At 33.5% G+C, this 18,517-nt stretch overlaps 1 protein-coding gene across 1 annotated transcript in view; it reads left to right on the top strand.

Moving 5' to 3' along the window:
• Window positions 1-18,517, top strand: part of DGKI (diacylglycerol kinase iota) — a 552,148-nt gene that overhangs the window by 406,131 nt on the left and 127,500 nt on the right. Inside the window, exon 23 of the mRNA XM_031939143.1 lies at window positions 15,627-15,706. Within this exon, the coding sequence (XP_031795003.1) occupies window positions 15,627-15,706 (80 nt within the window). The remainder of the gene's footprint in view (window positions 1-15,626; window positions 15,707-18,517) is intronic.

Below are 18,517 nucleotides of genomic sequence, written 5' to 3'. Positions count from 1 at the left end.
ATGAATTATTTATCTTCAGAGATTTTAACATGGGTGGCATTCGAGATAAGCATTCACTGATTAAATCCTATCCTTTGGCATTTGAGAATAGCCACTTCAAAATAAACTGAAATATTCAGATGATGTAAAAGTGAAATTTTCCTTTACTTTATAGTTATCAGAATACTTTTACTGAGTATAATACATCCAGTCAGCCTCTGACTGCAGCTCAGTTTTCCACTTCTGAAACCCTTGGCTTTACTAGGTGATCTTTCACCATATTTTGCTTATGATTAGATCACCCTTACACTTTTAAGCCAGCTCCAAACCATTCTTCTACACATATACCCTAAGTCAACTTTTTCCTCTTTTCTAACTCTAAGGTCACTTTTTTATATTATCTGGCTCCACTAGAATGTCACTTCCTTAAGAACAATAAGCATTGACAAGATACTTATATATCCTCAGCACTTAGTAAAAGTACTTGTAACAAAGTAAGCTGTTATTAAATATTTTTTTTCTTCATTAACATTAGCCCAGTGTGCAATTTCTATTTCCTAATATGATTCCTCTGGTGTGTTTTCTTAATATCATCTAGATTACATCTGGCTTCTTTTTGAAGATTTTTTTTTTTTTGTGTGTGTGTGATAGGGGTATACTTGTCAATTGTTGTGAATGTGTAACCAGCCTGGCTCAGGAGTATGCAAGTTCCTTGAGGGTAGGAAGAATCTCTTGTCTTTATCTTTGTATCTTAAGTGCCTAGCATAATATGTAATATGTTGAATAACTGTCAGTTGAATTAAATTGATAAGCTGTGTGAGGGATGTAGAAGACCCTTACCCAAAATGATTACTTAGAGATCACTCAGTAGATGGCAGAAAAGTTGTTTATTGAAAACCTCTGGAGCATGAGCCATCCCATCCTGAGATAAGAAAGAGAAAGCTAGCAGTAGGAGGGCTAAAGAAGTAGTAAAGATACATAGCTTTTGTAAAAGAAATTACATCACAAGTAAGAGAGCATTGAGAAGAAGAGGGGGAGGCATCTAATTGGTTATTGCTATTTGGGAAGATTGGAATGGAAGGTTTCTGTTTCCCTGAAATCTCCTGATTTCAAGGAAACAGGAAGTCAGGCCTTCAGGCTTAATCAAGCAGACAGTGGTCCAGCTAATAGACTAAATATCGATAAATGTCAAATACCAATAAATGTCATCAGCTCAGGTTAAGTAAATACGTTTCTAGCTGGCCAAGACTCAAGTAGATATGAGCCTGCACATATACAGGTCATAGGGGAAACACAGAAATAATAAAATACAGAAAAAGAATTTCTACATTCCTGTAAGTTCTTCATCTTAGCTCTCTATTCCCCACAGCTGAAAGAAAAGATCTTTTAGTATAGTGGTAATGCCAACATCTTACATTTTTCTAGTGCTTTGCAATTTAGAAAGGGCTTTCATATCCATTATTTAATTTAATCCTTATAACAGCCCTGTAAGGTCATCGAGATAGGAATTAATCTCTCTCTGATTTACATAAAGCATCTGGAACCTTTTTACCTATGAACCCCTTGAAAGTTACTCCAAATTCTAGGTATTTTGAAAATCAAAGAAACCACAACAATAAAAACTACTCTATTAATCAATGTATTTGTTTTTCTGGTTGTCCAAATGGCAGAACTGTGACAGAGGGGGAAAGTGAATGGTATGATCTGTAAACTGTATTCAAGGATTTTGATAGGTATGAAAGTGTATTGGAAGGCCAGATAGTTGGAAGGGAGCAAGAATTGGGATGGTTAAAAAGATTGTAAGCAATGTACAGAACTTATAGGAGAAGACAATTAGAAAAAAATCCAGCAACCATTTATTAAATGCCCTACTATATAAAGTTTCTGTAGTGGAGGGAAGACATAGTTGGTCTCTGACCAGTTGATTTCCCTTCCTTTTTACAGCCACTTGATATAATAGTAATTAATATGCTAATCAATAAACATTAAGTTGAAAGTATTAGGTGGATAACATGTTAAACCAAATATAAAGGTGCTTTATGTTTCCTTACAAAATGTGAAAAGATTCTTTTTGATTGCATTGGAAAGTTAAAACATTGATTATAGCCCCCTGAAAGGGATGGAAACTCTATAGAATTGAGAGACTCAGACTGGTAGCAACTTTATAGAGTAACTCCCCCTCCATATCTCTGAGGGGCTAGGTAGGATAGTATGACTGGATGGCACAGAGGTACTGAATTAAGGAAAACCTGAGTGCAAATGCTGCCTCAGTCATTATTAGCTGTGTGAGCCTGGAGGAGGCATTTAAGCTCTTTAAGCCCCAGTTTCCTCATCTGTTAAATGAGAATAACAGCACATATTTCAAACTTTTTTGTGAGGCTTGATGAGAGCATTTTTTTCTTCAAAGATTCTTTATTGGATAAAATTTTATTATATTGTGATAAAGATATGTTTATTATTTCTGCTTTTTTTTACTTCCCCCCTCCAACTTTATGAGTTAACATTTATAAAATATTTAGAAATCTTAAAGTGTAATATGAATGCTGAGCCTACATAAAAATAGGTTATGCTTATTTCTTCTCTTGCTTTGCTTTTTTGTTCGCCACATGATATCCTGGATTCTATTTCCCTTTCCCCCATCTTTGATATTGTTGTATTCAGATCTTTATGTATTGTTTTTCCACAGATAACTCAAAACTCTATAAATATCCTTTCATACATTCTCTTTCTATGATATCTCAAAGGAGAAACTGTTTAATTCAAATAATCTGTGATTTTACCACCCTCTGATTAGAAACCTTTCTAGCTAAGCAGGAAATGCCAGAATTTATACAGTAATCTCGTGGAACAGTCTAAGGAAAAGATGTAGAAGACAGCTACACCTGAATGCAGAAAGAACTGAGTTTAAATCTATCCTGGCACTTAACTAGCTAAGTGATCCCGGACAAATCACTTGACCTCTAACCTCAGTTTCCCCAACTGTAAAATGTGTATAATACTAGCACCTACCTCCAAGAATTGTGAGAAGGATTCTAAAAGGAAGAGCCAGAGAACTCTAGGTATGAGGAATAACCTATATAAATACACAGAAATGATGTACGAAATATTGTCTATTAGGAAGTGAGAAAAATTATTATATTATAATATTGATAATTATTAATTTATGATTCACTCTTTTCTTTTTATTTCTGTTAAAACCCAACTTCTGTAAAGGTCAATCAATCTCTAAATGGCAGGATAGACTTAGGAGAGTATTCTTAGCCTGCAAGGCACATGCTCCTTAACAGGGGGATCTAATTCCTGTTTAGAGAATAAATAGAATCCAGTCTAGGGAAGCCTTTACTTGGAGTAGAGATCTTCTTCTTTTTGGTCTCCTCCCTTGAAGTTTAAGGCTACTTAACTTATGAAGGAGAAAACCAGCTAGAGAGGTCCAGATGAAGTTGGTTCCTCCTTGCCCAGCCTTGAGCCTGCTGAGTCTCACATTCTCAGCAAGAAGGAGCCAAAGACTTTTAGCCCACTTCCTCCTTAGATGTCTACCAATCAGGATTTCAGAAGAGATTTTAAGCATTACAGAGTCTCCCTTAGAGTCTTTAGTTACTGAAAGAAACAAGTGATCATCAATTTATTGATTGCTGACTAGCCTAATCAATACCATAATTATTAATTACCCAGAAATTCTCTCTCTCATGGTTTTCATTCAACAAGAAGACCAAAGACTGTCCAGAGTGATAGAATATGATTTGTGATGAGGCTGGAATAATGTCAGAGTTAGATTATAGAGTACTTTAAATGGCAAACAGAGAAATTTATATTTGATCTTACATATAATAGAGACCTAACAGGGTTTATGGACCAAAGGAATGACAGGGTCAAGCCTGTACTTTAGTGATATTACTTTGACAGTTTGTGAAAGATATATTAAAAGAGGGACATGAAGCAAGGAGATAAAACAAGCAGTCATTGAAATAGTTTGGGCAAGAGGTGATGAGGTCTTTTAGGGTGCTAGTCATGTAACTAGAGATATAAAGACAAAAATGAAAAAGTCCTGCTCTTGAGGAGTTCACATCCTAATAAATGCCTTTACTTTGCTCATTAATCTGAAGAGAGAAGGCTTGATCATCTCCATGGACCCTGCTGAGGCTAAGCCCTTGTGAGGCCCTGCCCGTGGATATAGCTCAAGAGAAAAACAGAACAATTTGATCCTAAGCGCTATAAGCTTAAGAATTGCAGTTTATCAAAGCATCCAGGGTTGATCAGGCTTTGGAGCATTGTGTCTTCACATGGACTGATCACAAAAGAGTGCTAATTTGTTAATGTACAATGGGAATTTAATCTGAAATGAAAGCTGATATCAAGCATCTGAACAAAATGCCTTCTTTTGGTGGGTAAGATCTCTCAGGAATTCCATTCCAAAGTCATAAGACTGCTTAGTGAGTAGCGAATTGAACGAAAGAATTGACTATTCCTAAAGAAAGTTTTTTTTTTTTTTTTTAAATCAAACCAGAGTAGTTTGATAGATTACATTCTCCAGTTTCTAGATATTTATGGCTATCTGGAATCAAAACATCTGTTGACTTGGGCAGTATTGGATAAAGTGAAATATTGTTTCTCTTTGATTTTCCTTTTTTGAAACTCTCTACAGACCCTACTTCTTTGACATTATCTTAGACATGTAGCTTTAGATATAATTGAATAGATCATAGCTTATTTTTCTTTACTTATACTCGAAATGGAAAAGGTCTGATTTTTTTTTCAACCCAGAAATGTCTATTCTCATACTAATCCATTTATGCTTCTTCAGTGGGTTACTTCCAATTGGTTAATCTTATCTTCTTTATGTTAATTTTTATCACTTTCAGAGTCAGAAGTGTCATTTTGTGAGTTTATTCTCAAGTTTTGCCCTAATATTATAAGAAGTTTTAGGTAAACCTTCTGAAAGGCAAGAAATACCTTGTAGGCATGATTTATTCTTTTGAATTTGAACATACACATTCCATTATGTATGTTGTTTCCTAATGAGTAATTAAAAATGGCACATTAGGGTGAAGTGGACAGCTAGCCCACTAGGAATTTGATAGGGAAAAATTAGCAACTTATCCCCTCTCATTATTGCTAGCAGTCAGATTAGAACTTTTGTTTCTCAACTACCACTGATCTGCTTGAAATTATTAAGCTACAGTTGAATGAATCTCTATCCAATCCAGTGCCCTTTTTCTTCTTCCTATTCTCTCTATAATTCTGTACTTCTTCTCATATTGTTCCAGTGCCTTTTTCTTCATCCTATTCTCTCTCTACTTTCTTTTCTTCCCATATTGTTACATTATCAGAAATTACTAAACAGCAAGCATTTATTAAGCACTCACATGTGAGGCACTGTATACAAAGAAAGGCAAAAAACAGTCCCTCTCTTCAAGGATATCCCATTTTAAGGGAGGAGATAGCATGCACAGAACTAAGTCACACACATTGTATACAGGGCAAATTGGGGACAAACTTTGAGGGAAAATGGGCATTGAATGGGACTTAGAAGTACATTGAGGAAAGCAAAATGTAGGAAGATTTCAGAGGTTACCATATTGAAAAGGATTTTAAAAGACAAACAAAAGACTTAATATTTTATTCTTTGGATAATACACAGCCATTGTAGTGTTGTGGTCAGACCTACACTTTATTATTATTTTTTTTATTATAGCTTTTTATTTACAAGACATATGCATGGGTAATTTTTCAGCATTGACAATTCCCAAACCTTTTCCCTTCCTTCCCCCAGATGGCAGGTTGACCAATACATGTTAAATATGTTCAAGTATGTTCTGTAAGAAATGACCAACAGGATGATTTCAGAAAGGCCTGGAGAGACTTACACGAACTGATGCTGAGTGAAATGAGCAGGACCAGGAGATCATTATATACTTCAACAACAATACTAGATGATGACCAGTTCTGATGGACCTGGCCATCCTCAGCAACGAGATCAACCAAATCATTTCTAATGGAGCAGTAATGAACTGAACTAGCTATACCCAGAAAAAGAACTCTGGGAGATGACTAAAAACCATTACATTGAATTCCCAATCCCTATATTTATGCACACCTGCATTTTTGATTTCCTTCACAAGCTAATTGTACAATAATTCAGAGTCTGATTCTTTTTGTACAGCAAAATAATGTTTTGGTCATGTATACTTATTGTGTATCTAAGTTATATTTTAATATATTTAACATCTACTGGTCATCCTGCCATTTAGGGAGGGGTGGGGGTAAGAGGTGAAAAATTGGAACAAGAGGTTTGGCAATTGTTAATGCTGTAAAGTTACCCATGTATATATCCTGTAAATAAAAGGCTATTAAATAAAAAAAAAATATATGTTCAAGTATAAGTTAAATACAATATATGTATACATGTCCAGTTATTTTGCTGTACAAAAAGAATTGGACTTTGAAATAGTGTACAATTAGCCTGTAAAGGAAATCAAAAATTCAGGAGGACAAAAATAGAGGGATTGGGAATTCTATATAGTGGTTCATAGTCATCTCCCAGAGTTCTTTTGCTGGGTGTAGCTGGTTCAATTCATTACTGCTCTATTGGAACTGATTGGTTCATCTCATTGTTGAAGCAGACCTACACTTTAGGAAGATCACTTTAGTTACATAGAGGATAGACTAAATGAGGAGAAATTTAAGGTAGATTGAGCAACTAAGAGACCAGCTAAGACCAAATATTACAAAATCCAAGTGCAAGGTGATGAGTAGTTAGACTAGTCAGGAAACATTTATTAGATGCCAGGTACTATGCCAAGTGTAGGAGATACAAAAAAAAAGGCTAAAGGTGATCCCTTTTTTTTTCAAGAAGCCAACAGTCTAATGGGGGAGATAACATACAATTATATATACAAATATGTATATACAGCATAAATTAGAAATGAGCAAAAGAGTGAAGATACTACCACTAAAAGGATATAAAAAGACTTTTCATAAAAGATGAGATGTTATTGGTACTTGAAGAAAGCTAGGAGTAGGGATAAGGAGAGGGAGTTCTCCAGGAATGAGGACTATCTAGGAAAAATACCTGAAGTCTAGAGATGGGGGTTGTTGTGTAAGGAACAACAAGGAGGCCAATGTCATTGGATTTCAGAGTACATTGCAGGAGGGAAGTTAAGGAATAAGAGGACTCAAAAGGTAGAAGGAGACCAGATGATGAAGGAGCTTTGAATGCCAAATGAAATATTACATATTTCCAAGAGAACTGTTCGGTTCTGCACACATACATTGTATCTAGGATATACTGCGACATAGTTAACATATATAGGACTGCTTGCCATCTAGGGAGGGGTGGAGGGAGGGAGGGGAAAAATCGGAGCAGAAGTGAGTGCAAGCCACATACATTGTATCTAGGATATACTAGGACATATTCAACATATATAGGACTGCTTGCCATCTAGGGGAGGGGGTGGAGGGTGGGAGGGAAAAATCGGAACAGAAGTGAGTGCAAGGGATAATGTTGTAAAAAAAATTACCCAGGCATGGATTCTGTCAATAAAAAGTTACTATAATTAAAAAAAAAAAAAAAAAAGAAGTGAATGCAAGGGATAATGTTGTAAAATATTACCCTGGCATGGGTTCTGTCAATAAAAAGTTATTATAATAAAAAAAGAAATATAAGCATAAATAAATAAATGTTCCATTAAAAGAAGAAATATTACATATTTCAAGTTGCCAGTGACAGTTAATTGAATGATGAGATTTGTGATGACCACTTGGTCATATCTTCCCTTTGGGAACATTGATTTGAAAGCTTGATGGAAGATATACTGGATTGGGAAGAGACTTGAACTAGAGAAATTAACAAACAGGCTCTTGTAATAGTTCAAATATGAGGTGATAAGAACCTTCTTCAGGATGTTTACCATGTCAGTGGAGAAAAGGGGACATATGCAAGAGATGTTAACTGTGAGTGGTAAAATTCTGAAATAACTGAGAAAATAAAGATATTCTAAGCATATCAATTTATTAACTAAAGTATGCCAGTTGCATGACAAATTGAGACCAGACCTCCTCATCCTAGCATTGGATCCTGAACACAATGGGAGACAGATTTTAATGCATTAAAAGAGTACAATTAACAGTATATAAACCAGGTTACAAGACTAACAAGATTTCCAATTGGACAGTTTAGGGATTTTCCAAGTTGAGAGGGGGAATGAGTGAGCAAGTAGATTTTCCTGGATGTGAAATAGAATGTCACTCCATGCCCATGATTAGCAAGCATATAGAATTTACAAGATACTAAAAACTTAGGTCTTAAAATGGGAGTGATATCAAAATGTAGTCCACTTTACAAGATGAAATCAGTTTGGTTCACACAATTCTCACAGTTATCTTCTTACAAAGGTAAAATTGAGACACTGACAACAGATTAGACATAGGAAAAGCAAGGGTGAGAGAATGTAGTCAAAGATGACATTTATGTTGAGAGCCTGATGACTTAGAGAATGATGATGCCCTGGACAGTAATGGTTTTGTTATTGATACGGTTGATTATGGTAATAGTTTTCCAGATGAACCAGCCCTGCATTCCTGGTATAAATTCCAATTAGTCATGGTATATTATCCTGCTGATAAGTTGCTGCAATTTCTTTGCTAATATTTTATTTAAAATTTTTGCATTAACATTCTTTAGGGAGATTGGTCTGTAATTTTCTTTCTCTGTTTTGGCTTTTCCTGGTTTGGATATTAGTGCCATATTTGTGTGATAGAAGGAATTTGGCAGGACTCCTTCTTTACATATTTTTCTAAATAGGTTACATAGAATTGGGATTAATTGTTCTTTGAATGTTTGGTAGAATTCACTTATGAATCCATCTGATCTTGAAGATTTTTTTTCTTAAGGAGTTCATTGGTGACTTGTTCAATTTCTTTTTCTAAAATGGCACTAAGTAATTTATTTCCTCTTTTGTTAACCTAGGCAGTTTATATTTTTGTAATATTCATCCATTTCAGATAAATTGTCAGATTTGCTGCCATATAGTTGGGTAAAAGAGCTCCTAATTATTGCTTTAATTTCTTTTTCATTGGTTCATCCTTTTCATTTTTGATGCTGGTGATTCCCCCCCCCCCCTTTTCTAATCAAATAAACTAAAAGGTTATTTATTTTGTTGATCTTTTCATAAAACCATTTATTAATTTAACAGTATTTTTTCAGTTTCAATTTTATTAATCTTTCCTTTGAGTTTCAGAATTTCTAATTTGGTATTTAATTGGTTTTTAATTTGTTTTTTCTAGTTTTTTTTAGTTGCATGCCAAACTCATTGAGTTCCTCTTTCTCTATTTTATTCATATAACTATTTAGAGATATAATATTTCCCCTTTGGCTTTGGCTGTATCCTATAGATTTTTGTATATTGTCTTATTATTGTCATTTTCTTGGTTGAAATTATGGATCATTTCTGTGATTTTTTTGTTTGACTTACTCATTTCCACATTTAATTGGGGGGTTTTATGCCCCTAATATGTGGTAAATTTTTGTGTAGATGCCATGTCCTGCTGAAATTTATTTTGCTGAGGACTAATCTTGCCTTTAAACTATACTATTAATTCCTTCTAATTTCCTTTCCTCATTCTCTTTTATTTTATTATTGACTAAATCTATTACTGTACCAAATTGTGTTTATATTCTTCCTATTTTGACCAATTCAGATGAGAGGTTAAAATGTCAGCTGCATCCCTCCAAATCTCTCTCCTTGTTTGTTTAGATGTTCCCTTACCTTCTTCGCTCACTTCTTGTATTTCTCTTATGCTCTCTTTCCATATATATTTTTTAATTTTTATTTTTTAAGAAATATTTTTCATATTAGGATGCAGATTTTTTTGTCTTTTTTTATTATAGCTTTTTTATTTACAAGATATATGCATGGGTAATTTTTCAGCATTCACAATTGCAAAACCTTTTGTTCCAACTTTTCCCCTCCTTCCCCCCACCCTTTCTCCCAAATGGCAGGTTGGCCAATACATGTTAAATATGTTAAAGTATAAGTTAAATACAATATATGTATACATGTCCAAACATTTATTTTGCTGTACAAAAAGAATCATTTCCATATATTACTTAAAATCATCAAAATATAACAGAATCACTCCTAGGTCTTGTCTCATTGGACTCCTTTTATGAATCCTGTTAATGATCAAAGGAGATACTTGTATCATCTCCATATTTGAATATAAACAGTTTATCTTTCTTGGGTATTTTATCATTGTTATTCATGCTTACCTTTGCATGTTTTTCTTCATTACTGTTTTTGTATGTCAAAGTTTCTCTGCAGCTTTGGTCTTTTTTTTTTTTTTTTTTTTTTTTTTTTTTTTTAACCAGGACTATTTGGAAGTTATAATTTCATTAAATGTCCATTTTCCCCTGTAACATTATACTCAGGTTTTATAAGTTATTCTTGTTTTAAACCCATATCCTTTGCCTCTTGAATATCATATTCCAAGCTGTCAGTTCCTCTGTAGGATCGCTGCTAATTCATATGTGATCCTGACTTCTCAGTACTTGAATTCTTTCTTTCTGGCTACCTGCAGTATTTTCTTCTTAGACCTGAATGTTCTAGAATTTGCTTATGGGATTTCATTCATTAGGTAATTGGTGGTCACCTGTTTTGTGGTTCTAAAAGATCTAGGAACTTTTCTTTTAAGTTTTTTTTGAAATAGGATGTTTGGGCTGAAATTCAGATAGTTTAATGATACTTAAATTTTCTTCTCAATCTGCTTTCCAGGTCAGTCCTTTTTTCCTATGAAAGATCTTATATTTTCTTCTATTTCCCCCTCAATATTTTCACTTTCTTTTACTATTTCTTGTAGCCATCTGGAGTCCTTGGCTTCTATTTAATCCATTACAATTTTCAGAGAATCTGTTGCTTGGGCAAGTTTTTATAAATCTTTTGACAAGTCGTTAATTCCCTTTCTAATTTATTTCTTTTATAGTTCTCAGTTCTTTTCTGAATTTTTTTCCTTGAAGACTCTCATTCTACTTATCAAAACATTTTAGACTCCTTAGAATCTCTTGCTTTAGCTAAGAATTCTAGTTGTTTCTGCCCAACTTTTGTCTTTCTTAGAGGTAATGCTTGTTGATGTTTTATAGTAATACTCTTGTGTGTCTATGTCTTAATATCCTTGCCACCATATTAACTCATTCTGGTGAAGTTCTTTTTTATTATTTCTTTGTTTGTTTACCCATTCTTGCTATTACTTTTTGACTTTGCACTTGATGTTAGGTCTGAGCTGTACTGTACTTCTGGAGGAAAGGCTCAGGTTGGTACTATTGCTGCTTTATTGAGATATTGAGTTACTAAGATATTGGGGGTAGTCTGGAGACCTTTAGGCTTTCAATGCTCCCCAAATGGTCTTATTCATGTCAAAGTCTAATTGCTTCTCCTAATCCTATCTGAACAGTGGGAATTCCTGACTTGCTATTGGGTCTGAGCAAATCATATTGGATATTTGTAATCACTGCTTCTTTTTCTAAATGTTGATTCACCATCTAATGAGATACTTTATAATCTTTCCTCATATCAAAGTCAAATCTATTGATCTTTAGTTTGAAAAAAATTTTTTTCTTCCTTCTTTTGAAAATTGGGGGAGTAAGAGAATGATGTTACTTTCTGTAGTAATACCGAAGGTAAAAGCAGAAGTTTAGGGAGAAACACAATGAGCTTTGTTTGGGGCACATTGAGCTTAAGATATCCTACTAGACATCCAGTTTGAGATGACTGAAAGACAATTGAAAGCATGAGATTAGATATCAGCAGAAAAGCTGGGACAACATAGGTAAATTTGAAAATCACAGAAACATAAGGATTTAATCAATGGAATCTAATGAGATCATCCAGTAAAGAAGTATAGAGAGAAGAGAAAAGGGCACATGACAGAAGCCTGTGGGATATATTTGATTAGAAAGCACGGTGTGGAAGAAGATTCACCTGCCATCTGGGGGAGGGGGTGGGGAGTAAGAGGTGAAAAATTGGAACAAGAGGTTTGGCAATTGTTAATGCTGTAAAGTTACCCATGCATATACCCTGTAAATAAAAAGCTATTAAATAATAAAAAAATTTTTTAAAAAAAAGGAAGAAGATTCAGCAAAAAACAAAGAGAGGGAATTGTTAGATAGGTTGTAGGGGAGTAGATTAGATAGTAGGGTAATAGGAGAGAGTGGTGTCTTGAAAACTTAGAGAAAATCATGTCAAGCAAGAGAGAATGATCAACAAAGTTAAAGGTTATAGAAATGTCAAGAAAAAATCATTGAATGTGGCAACTAAGAGATCATTAAGAACTTTGCAGATAGTAGTTTCAATAGAATGATAAGGTCAGAAGCCAGATTTTAAAGGGTTGAAGCATTTTATTCCTTAGGATTCTACCCTATCTTTCCTTTAACCCTTTTAAATGTGCTTTCCTAGAAAGTAAGGTTTAGTTAGACATTTTTCAGATAGCCTCTCCTGCAAACTCTAGTATGGGGTATTTACTTCCTTCTAAAGTCCCTATCATTTCTTCTCCAGCAACCAGATCTAGAATCAGAATAAAATTTCCTCTTGTAAGTTCCTCCACCTTTTAAACAGTGAAATTATCACTAAGACAAGTGAAAAAATGATGAGCTGTTATGCTTTTGGCAGTGAGAGCTCCAGCAGATGTTTGGATAATTGAAGTCCTCCATTATTATTCTCTTATGCCTCTGTCCCAGACTTATAAATTGGTTTACAGACTCCTCATCTATTTTCTATTTCTATCCAAGTATATTATAATATACTATGGTGATAAAATTATTGTTTCTTCTTCCTTCGACCTTTATCCAAATACTGTTATTCTCCGATTCCAAAATTTTTTTCATACCTTCCTCATAAACAATACAAATTTTCTCCCACCTCTTTTTCTCTTTTTGTTTGTCCTTCCTTCCTTCCTTTCTTCCTTCCTTCCTTCCTTCCTTCCTTCCTTCCCACCTCTCCTGCCAATACTTTGGATATTTGTGAATAGATTTTTGATACCATGTATTCTACTAAGGGCTCCTTTTTAAGATATTGTTTTCTATATATTTCTGGGCATTTCAGCTACTATACTTGTTCCTTCTTCTGGCTGTTCTCTAACATATATAACAGAAGAGATACATTAGTAGTCTCCTGGAATTTGAATTTTAAACCCTTTGGATTAGATTTGGAAAACACTTGGCAAATAGTATAAATAAGGAGATAGTAAAAGAAAACCTACTTGCTCTTGAAGAATTCAAATCATTCCACCCAATTGTACTCCATCCCTGAGAGAGATATTAGACCTTGTTATGTCAAGTCAAGTAAATAAGCATTTATTAATTGCCTACTATGTTCCAGGCTCTAAGTTAGAGTTTATTTATACTTCAACTTGACTAGTACTTTGTCAAACTCCTATGATAAGCTATGATCCAGCATCCAAATTCCATTCTCAGACAGCATTTTAGCCAGCTTTTCACTTCCCAAATTAATTTTATTCTTTGAAATTAATTTTTGTTTAATGAGAGACATTGAGAATGGTTTTTGGTTTTTTGACCATTGACCATAACCTTCGGCAATATGATTAATTGAAATGAAATCTCGATAAAACCTAGGAAATATTTGTAGGCCTTTTCTATCAGTGTCCTTTGCGCACACACATAAATCACTAGAAATGAATAGCTATAATCCCTTTTGCAAAGTTTTCCACTGTGTCTTGGATACACGATCTAGGAAGATAAGAAACATCTCACTAGCTGGGGAGTAGCTTAAGCAGGAACCATCAACTACAAAACTCTTCTTTTTTCCCTCTGCTCATTACTGGATATCTTCTGTATCTCTACTGTATCTTCTGAGAAAAAGCAGCTTCTTTCTTAAGAGCATCCAATTCTATTCTTCAGAAACAGCCCTACATCTATTTTTAGTCTCTAGTTGTGAAGCATTCTCTATCATCTGACAAATCTCCCTTTGTCAGCCTCAAAATTCTTTTCCCTTAAATCTTCTTTAAGAATCCTTTATTCTCCAAACAGCTTAGAATGTGTAAAGTTGTCTTAGTAGCTTCAACTTGGAACAAAAAATAAAAGTCCCTTGGCTATGGTATAAAAACAAACACTGAACATTCAATGTGAGTTACTGCGCATATATATTTACATATCTCTGTCAAATAGTGATCTTCTCTAGTGTGGGGTGAGGCAGGAGGGTGGGAGACAATGAGAATTTAAAATGTAACCTACAAATAAAGAAAAGCAGATCTAAATTTTAAAAAAGCAAGAAAATGACAAGTCACTCCAATTTCTTTGCCAAGAAAACCCCAAATGGGTTCACAAATGGTTTCAACCACAACTGAAAATGACTGAAGAACAAAAAGTTATCATTTATATGATATATGTATACACCCACACATACATGTGTATATATATATATATATATGTAAATTTTAATGTCGTATTAACTCCATTCTATTTTGTTACTTGTATTTTTAAATTTTTATTCTTTCAGTGAACCAAAGAAAGAAATGTACACAGTTTAGGATTGATATCTATTAGAAAATATGATGAGCAAATCATGTTGGTCACTGGATTAACTCCATTAGCTGGCACTTAAGTTTGGTGATGATGAAAGGTGTTTAAGAAAAGAATCTGTACTTTGCATGGTAATTAAACAGAGAGAAGAGGATGATATAAAGATTTAAACTTCTGAGAATTTAAAAATATCTTATAAAATCATAAAATTCCCTGAAATAGAATTTCTGAGATAATCTAGTCCCATCTTTGGCAGAAAAATGAATCATAGCTCTTCTGCTAGTCATCTATCATATATAAAGTGATAAAATGAGAAAAATGTTTATGAAAACAATGTGATGATGTTTCATTTAATCTAAATATTTAGAAAATCATTTTCATTGAAATGAGTTAAACTAGCTTTTGGTTCTATGGACCAGTGTGTTCATACATGCATACATACACAATTGATTAATTAATTTTCAATAACTAGTTTTGGGAAAATCATATAGAAACTATTAAGTAAGTCAACCACAGCAATAAATGATGATTCCTTGAGTAGGAAGGATTCTACAAATAGGGTCTTTTATATATTATATGATAGCAGGTTGTAAAATGCTAAAACTAAGAATACAAGAGAAGCAAAACTTACTTCTATGTCTATTAAGCATTCATTAGAAAGGATAGGATTACTGAAGAGAAATAAATTTTTGTTGCTGTTGTTTGAATATATTGTTCTCTAAGATTCATTGTTCATCCTTTAGAAGGTGTTCTAGTGGTAGCCATGGGAAATGATAGCTTAAAAGTGTGAAGAATTACTAGCCTCTTGAGAGAGATATGTATGTCTCTCAATTTGATCTCTTGTAGTGATTGATGACAGACAAGATACACATGCATAAAGATATGCGAAAATGCAAACTGTGCCATATAAAACAGTACTGATTATGCAAGAAAATAGATGATAAAGTATGCAAGGACCAAATAGAAGAGGAGGGTGGGGATATTTAAATTTTAAAAAAATTCATATATTTTAAATGGAAATAAATATTTTGAAATATTTTGAATAATAAAAGTACATTCATGTTTACATGGAAATGCCAAATAAGTTATTTTAGCTCTTTCTTTCCCCCCCAATCTTCAGCTATCCCTCTGGGTATTCTAGTTGTACGGGGAGACTGTGATCTGGAAACTTGTCGCATGTACATTGACCGCCTACAGGAGGTAAGATTGATTTGAACAATTTTTTTATTCAGAATGACTACTTCATTAGACTATGGAGTCCATAAACAGCTCGTGATTCCATGAATTCAGTTTATAAAAGATCAGTAGGGGGAAAATTGGTCTATGGTATTGCCTCAAAATTTGTAGCATAATTGTTAACATAATTTGAAATATGCTAATATAAAATGGGATTTTAAAATAGGGAAGAACTGCATATTAATCTATTCATTGATATTTTAAAAAACATTTAGTGGATGCTCATTAAATATAAAGCACCATGTTTTGTATTACTAGGTGATACACAATTGAATAAGAGAATCATTGTTCTTGTTCAATGAGTTATAGTCTTACAGATAAGACAGGTATACAAATGGCTATAATACATGGTGGAATATAATTAATGTCATCAAGACAGGTATAAATAACATGCTGTTATGTTTTAGAATATGAAAAAATCATAGAATCTAGATTTTGGAAGGGGACATAAATTGTATAGGCATCTGTTATATACTACTGCTTCCTGAAGTACCCCAATTCAGTTTTGGATAGCTCTACTTGACTAGAAGTTGTTTGTTTGTTTGTTTGTTTTTCTTATATGAAGGCTAAATTTTTTTCATTTACATTTCTACTTATTTATACCTCATACTGCCTTTTGGGTCTGAGGAGGACAAATCGAATCCTTCTTTTATGCAAGAGTCCTACAATACATATGTATTTGAGGAAAGTCATCAAAGGCATTTTGAAGGAGTTGATGATTGAAGTTGACCTTGGAGGATGAACATAATTTTGACAAGAAAAGAGTAGTCATGAATACATTCCAAGAAGAATAGAAATAGAATAAATAAAGGGAAGGAAAATATGAGGTGTGCTCACACTTTGAGTAATCTTATTTGTTACTGTATATGATATGCAATGAATGAGTAGTGGGAGATCAGTCTGGAAAAGTTGATCAAAGTACTTGGTAGGGAGCTCTGAGTGCCAAGCCAACAATGAGCTTCTATTTTATTTAGTAGTTAGTAGAAAACTATGGAAGGTTTTTGGGAATGGAAGTAACACAAGCAAAAGTGTATTAATCTGAGAAGATTAAAATGGCAATAATGTGTGAGATAGATGAAGGTGAAATGTCAAGGCTGGAAGATTAGTTAGGAGATGTTTGCAACATTTTTATAGAGCTTTAAGGTTTGTAATGTATTTTGACTATACTTTGATTTTTTAAAAAATAAGAACCCTATGAGCTAAGTGCTATAATTACTTCTATTTTACAGATGAGAAGATTGATACTTAAAGAAATTAAATGTTTTTCTTTAGTCTTACAGCTATTAAGTGTCTAATGGCAGGGTTTGAATTCAGGTGTTCTTGAATCCAAGTCCCATATTCTATATACAAAACTATTTAGTTACCTAAGTCAGGTCAAACCATAGTAAGGGCCTAAATTATGGCAGTGATATTAGGATTTACAAAGACCCAGGGATAGTAAAAAAAAATTTTCATAGGTAGAATCAATAGCATGTAATTATTGATTTTATGTGGGGTTTGAAGAAGAAGAAAGATGACTTCAAGTTTTTAAGTCTTAGTTGTGAAAATGATGGTTCTAAACAGAAAAGGAGAATGGAGATGCTAGGAATTGAAATCAGTTTATTTGGTAGGTAAGGGATGATGAATTCAGTTCTGGACATACTGAATTCAAGACGCTTTCGGGCATCTAAAAGAAATCTAACAAGTAGGAAATATTGCTTTGTGACTAGAAAGCTACAATTTCATGAGTGATCTGCATGATAATGCATGATAATGAAAACCAGGAGAATGGATGCTTTTGTTAAGAAGGAGAGTATTGAGACAAAAAAAAAAAAAAAGAAATGAGTTAAAAGTTGATCACTTACATTAAGAGAGTAGAGGAGGAAAAAGTCATTAAATCAGAAAAAAAAAGTTGGTCAGAGGACTAGTAGAAAAGAGGATCCTACAGTCTCATAGATGCCAAAGGAACAAAGAATTTTATACGTAGAGAGAGTGTGGTGAGTCAATGGCTTCAATTCTACAAGGTAGTCAAGATGAGTGAGACCATAGAAAGAACCATTGAATGTGTTAATTATGAAATCACCAAGAGATCATTTAAGTAATAAAGGTAGAGGTCTTACCTTGGTAGACTTATGAATGGGTAGATGGAATAAAAATGCAACAGATTTCTCTTTTTAAACTTTTCATAAGGAAAAGGATAAAGTACAGAATAGTACTTTATATAAGTGGCACATTGAAAGAAATACTTTTTTTTTAAAGGAAAGCAGTAGGCATGTTTATAGAAAAAAGGGAAGCATGTGGTGAATAGGGATATTGTTCTCATCCCCACTCTAGTTAGAGTCTAATTACCTCCCTGGCACTGATAGTCAGACATTTTTCAGTTTTCCTGACTGATTAAAAAATTCAAAGAGGATTGAAAACCAATAAAAACCAATAGGTATTTGGGTTAATCATCCATCTAATAACTAGACCAAACTTATATCAGAGGGAGCCTGTTTTTTTTAGATTTTATTTTTGTTCCTACAGAAAAGAGGGGAAAAAAACATGTTTTCTTCTTACAAAAGAGTAAAGAATGCTCAACTTTTGATATCCTCTGGTAAAACTGTAAAACCAAAAAAGTCTAATATTATCATTGCCATGAATTCATATTGTATCAATAAAGCTAGCAAAATCATATCTTTCTATATCTAGTAAAAATATCTTGGTCATTTAAAAAAAAGTTTTATGAGGGAATCTATTAATTTACATTTCCCCTAAATGGAATAATTAACAATTATTCTTGATACTACAAGTAGG

The sequence above is a fragment of the Sarcophilus harrisii genome, chromosome 5, assembly GCF_902635505.1.
Source record: "Sarcophilus harrisii chromosome 5, mSarHar1.11, whole genome shotgun sequence".
Lineage (NCBI taxonomy): Eukaryota > Metazoa > Chordata > Mammalia > Dasyuromorphia > Dasyuridae > Sarcophilus > Sarcophilus harrisii.
This window is presented reverse-complemented; position numbering and strand designations above follow the sequence as displayed.